The sequence below is a fragment of the Podarcis gaigeae genome (assembly GCF_964106915.1).
Source record: "Podarcis gaigeae genome assembly, chromosome: 2".
Classification (NCBI taxonomy): Eukaryota; Metazoa; Chordata; class Lepidosauria; order Squamata; family Lacertidae; genus Podarcis; species Podarcis gaigeae.
In genome coordinates this window covers 45,745,334-45,750,101 of record NC_139679.1, presented here as the reverse complement: position 1 = coordinate 45,750,101, position 4,768 = coordinate 45,745,334, and the positions used below count along the sequence as shown (strand labels likewise).

At 44.3% G+C, this 4,768-nt stretch overlaps 1 protein-coding gene and 1 long non-coding RNA gene across 2 annotated transcripts; one reads left to right on the top strand and one right to left on the bottom strand.

Moving 5' to 3' along the window:
• On the bottom strand, positions 1 to 1,988 carry FABP6 (fatty acid binding protein 6). The gene is made up of 4 exons (XM_083720003.1): positions 1,641 to 1,988; positions 907 to 1,082; positions 665 to 754; positions 1 to 133 (listed from the first exon to the last, which is right to left on the bottom strand). Exons 1-4 carry the CDS (start codon positions 1,705 to 1,707, stop codon positions 80 to 82), a joined length of 387 nt encoding a protein of 128 aa, XP_083576129.1. The 5' UTR covers positions 1,708 to 1,988; the 3' UTR covers positions 1 to 79.
• A 1,254-nt stretch (positions 1,989 to 3,242) lies between these two features.
• Positions 3,243 to 4,580, top strand: LOC310835467. Its single transcript, XR_014559672.1, has 2 exons — positions 3,243 to 3,304; positions 4,070 to 4,580. It is a non-coding gene; the product is annotated as an uncharacterized lncRNA (long non-coding RNA).
• Positions 4,581 to 4,768: the final 188 nt, after the last annotated feature.

Genomic DNA, 4,768 nt, shown 5'->3' with positions numbered 1-4,768 from the left:
GTTTCTTTATATTGGGATTTTTTATTGCTCACTTTTCAAGTATCAGTAAGGCCACAATAATTATTCCTCCAACGGCTTCTTAGACCAGTCTCTTGCTGATTCTTTTGAAAGTTTCATCGCCAATTGTAGAAATCTGCAGTAAAGGATAAAGCAAACATTGCTGATGAAGCTGGGATTGAAAATATAGCTGTTAACATCCTGTAATGCTTTGTGAATTCCCTTCTTTACACTTGCTAATGATTCAGGAGTACTGTGCCATGAATTTAAGGGAGGAGGGGAGACACCAAAGAGGAAACTTCCAATTCACAATAAAAAAATTCATTAATGTAGCCCAAAGAGTTATTTTTTTTCCCTGGAGGGCACTATTGAACAACAATTACAACCTAGTGTGTCTCTGCAACACTGCTTGCAAAGTATTGTGTTTCCTCCTCCCCTGTTGTACTTTCAAATGCTTCATAGTAGTGAGTTAGTTTTAGAATTATTTTGAATTGATCAAGTGACGTACCCAATACGTGGGTATTGGTGGCCATTAAAATCATCATGCCTTCCGTCCATTCTTCAGCTAACATTTTGCTTTAATGCTGTAAACACCATTTTTCAAGTTTTTTTTTGGGGGGGGGGGCATCACACATTCGATCTTCAAGGAAAGTTTTTAGGAAATTACCTCAACTAGTTTTCCCCCAGCAATCTCTGCAGTATGATGATAATTAGGGAAGTCAGCAACCACTTTTCCACCTTCCATTTTAACAGTTGTCTGCAACAGATTTACATACATTAGTTGCCACCTTGGCTGAATACAATTAAGGATTTCATTTCAATAAGGTGTTGCTAGTTTGCCAATGCAGCCACACCACTTTGAATCCCAGCTAGTCCTTTGAAAGCAGTAGCTACAATCATTTACAGTACCTTGAATTTTTTACCACCCATTGTCTCCATTTCGGATTCCTTGCCAATAACAAACTTATTAGTCATGGAATGCCCGCTTGGGTAAATCTGGGACCAGGTGAATTCATCTCCATTCTGTACCACTTCAGTAACAATCTTGAAATTTTTTCCTTTCTCAATTGTGTCGGCAGGAAAACCTAGCCCAATGAAAAGACAACGTTAATGTAAACCACCTCCAATGTATTTGTTTAAAAGCATTTCTAAATTGCTGTGGTATACGGATTTTCTAAGAGGCGTACAAAAATACAAACACAAAAAGAGTGATATAAAAACCAAAAGATTAATAAAAGAATGCAGGAATCTGAGTTGCAATGTCATTCTATTAAGCAGAATACCACTGCACGGCAGTCTGCCAGAATGCAGTGGTTTTTATTCTGCTTGCCAAATAATGTTGTGTAACTCTGAAAGACTGCAGAGTTTCACCAGGAGATCCCAACTGAAGATGCCATCATTCCCACGTTGAGGCCCTCTTTTCTGAAACCAGCAGCTGACAATCCAAGCAATTCTCTTAAGTCAGCTTTCCATAACCTGGTACCCTCCAAATGATTTGGATTGCATCTCCCATTGCCTCTGACTACTGGCTGTGCCACCAGGAGAACTGATGGAAGCTAAAATCCAAAACAATTACAGGGCAGCCAATTGAGGAATACTGATCTGAGTTGAGTGCAGCAAACAAAGTCTTAATAGGTACATACCCATGCGCTTCATAAAACTCTCATAGTTTTCCTCACTTTCCACTTCGTATCTGCCAGAGAAAGCCATGCTGTAGTCTGTGGCACAGGAAGGAGGCTTGCAGAGGAGGATGTTTGTGGTTTGGCTTGGTAGGTTCGGGGACTGAAAACCCCTGCCTTATAAAGCTTTCTTAGCTCAGGTTATCCACCCTAAATGCATTGCACTTCTCCATCATACCATCTAATGAGGAAGTTTTTTTTTTTTTACAACAGGAGGGTAATTTTGTATGAATCACTTAACACTGGTGTCATTGACCCTTACGAAAGGTCCTATTCCAATTCTGGCATGTCTCTTTTTACCAAAGACTTTTCCCAAAGTAAGTTCAGGGTAATCGATATATAGATTAGATCTAGATCTAGATTAGATATAGATATATTGTTACCCTACAAAGAGGGTCTGGAAATATACCGGTCCACTTTAGCCAAATAAAGACAGCAGTGTCGTGGAAAGAGTTCATATTTGTTGCAGGCTGCAGCAAGAATAAATGATCCAGAGGAGTTTTCCAAATTCTGGACCCCAAATACAACATTCAAGACACTTGTATAACAATTACGTGTGTGATAACCTCATACACGATCCTTTCCAGCAATATGATGGGATAACTGAGTGCATGGACAGCTTGTGGGCCCCTGAAACATATTTCATTGGTCAGAACAGCCTGCTCCTAATTGCTATGGCAACGGGTATCTTTAAGCAAAGTTCATACAAAATGTTCCTTTTTTTGTTATCTGCTACATGAAGACTTGTCTGGGTCAGGAAAATTTATTGTTCTCCTGGCTTTGATGCCAGCCTTCTGTCTGCTGCCGAAGGCCAGCGAGCTCTTGGCATGCTTTACTAACCTGATAAGATGAAGCGAGAGGCCCATGGTGGGTGCTATCCCAACAAAAGACAGGAATGCAGCCTCTTTCATAGGTGTGGGGGGTGTCTCTATAGGAAGGTGGCAAACAATCTCCCCTCCCCGCCATAGCTGAATTCCTTTTAGTGAAAGTGGTTGAGGCCCAAGACGCCCAATGAGGAGGACCAAAACACAACCACACGCAAATGCATTACACACATACTCATTTTCAATATCCCTCTCTCCCCTTGCACTTCTCAATTTGGCTTCTTCACTGTGCACCGGGAAAAGGACACAAAGTGAGCTGGCCATGCAGAAAGATTAAACTCCCACTTCCAAGAGCTGACAAAGGAGGTGAATGAACTCGAAAGCGTGCTCTTTCCCAGTTTCTGCTGAACTAGCAACCTTGCTTTTCTAGCAATAATAATGCCAACGGCCTTGAAAAACTTCATCTCATCCAGCAGGTGAAGAAAAGTTACAGAACTGCAGGGAACCAGGTGGCAGTGCATCTGGGCTCTCATGTTTATGTATGGCTCGACTCGCTCTTCAGAAATCATATTACAGCGTTCCACTTCTCCATCACTCCATGTACAGAAGCCATGGCAACTGAATCTTATTTCAATGCAGGCACTGGGAAAGTATCCTATAAAGCACCTGAAGGCAATAGATTAGTTAGGAGGCTGCAGGTCAGTTTGTATTACACAACTCTGCTTTTCCACCAAACGGTACATCAAGAGCTGCTGCTTCTACAGTTGCTGCCCAAGATGGCAGCCTCCTTCTGACTAATGGTAGGTGTCAGGGGTTCAGAAGGAGAGACACAGGAGGGGGAGCAAATGGAGAGTGAGGAGGAGGAGTACGAGGGGGGCGCAGGCAGTGACAGTGGCCAGAGTTATTCCACAAGCCTCTCTAGCGAATCGGAGGACTCACAGAAGGGAGCGCCGGTGGCCAGAGCAAGGGAGATTCCAAGGGAGAAACCTCAAGAGGGAGGGGCCAGCGGGGAGTCCCTGAGCAGCAGCTGGAGATCAGGACCAGCGTCTCCACCAGAGCGCAGTGGGGAGGGGGAGTCCCAGGAGTCGGGACCAGTGTCCTCACCACCAGAGGGAGGAGAGGAGTCAGGTTTGGCAACACCCACATCAGGAAGCGGGGAAACGGTCAGAAGGAAAGTCACCGGCTGGGCGCGCGCGCCAAGTTCAAATGTACAGGAGCGCGGCACAGCGGGGAGCCCGGGAAGGGAGCCAGGTCCTAAAGCCCGCCGGAGGGAGGGGCAAGACTCAGGAGGCTCCGCGTCAGAGGAGTCCAGGAAGGAGGGAACCCCAGAGGGCAGAAGGACCCAACGCAGGAAAGAGCAGCGCAAGAGGTGGAGCCGGGCTAGAATCTTAAACTGGTGTGGGTGGAGCAGTGAGTCAGAGGGGACTTAGCCGGTCTAGCGTTAAGACGTGGGTCTGCGCGCCCAGAGCTTGGAAATGGAAACTAAACTTCAATAAAGACTTTTGTATATAATATCCACTGGGCGTTGGTCCTCTGTGAGCTGGGACCTAGCGGCAGTCCTGACAGTAGGGTTGGCCCTTTCTACCAGCATTGGTCTTCACACTAAGAAGCCTCTGATAATTTCAAACCTAGGAACCCCAGTGTTCCTCAGGTCACAGCATGAAAGCCACTGCCTTGTAGTGCCATTTGCCTGACTTCTAAATTTCAGTTCAGATGTGTGAAAGACTTGTGCAACTAGCTACCAGCTCAAAATAGTCAGTAGGAGCCTTCAAAATATGCTGTTATAACTTCATGAGAAAAGAATGTAGACTTCTTTGGGTTTCATTAATGATCCTTAATGAGAATACGGAACATTTCATATACAGTGGTACCTCGGGTTAAGAACTTAATTAATGCTTAACCTGAAACTATTCTTAACCTGAAGCACCACTTTAGCTAATGGGGCCTCCTGCTGCTGCCGCGCCGCCGCTACACGATTTCTGTTCTCATCCTGAAGCGAAGTTTTTAACCTGAGGTAATGTTTCTGGGTTAGCGGAGTCTGTAACCTGAAGCGTATGTAACCTGAGGTACCACTGTAATTGTTAAAGATTAACAGAAGTGGAAAAGGGTTGAGTAAGGTTCTTTTCACTAAAGGGCTGTACATTCTTGTTCTGTCATAAATAAGAAATGGCAGTTATCTCTCCTCCTCTTTGTTATCAAGGTTATTATTTTATGACTTGATTATCTCTTTACACTTTTAATTTCTCATGCATATAGATGGGAATTTAA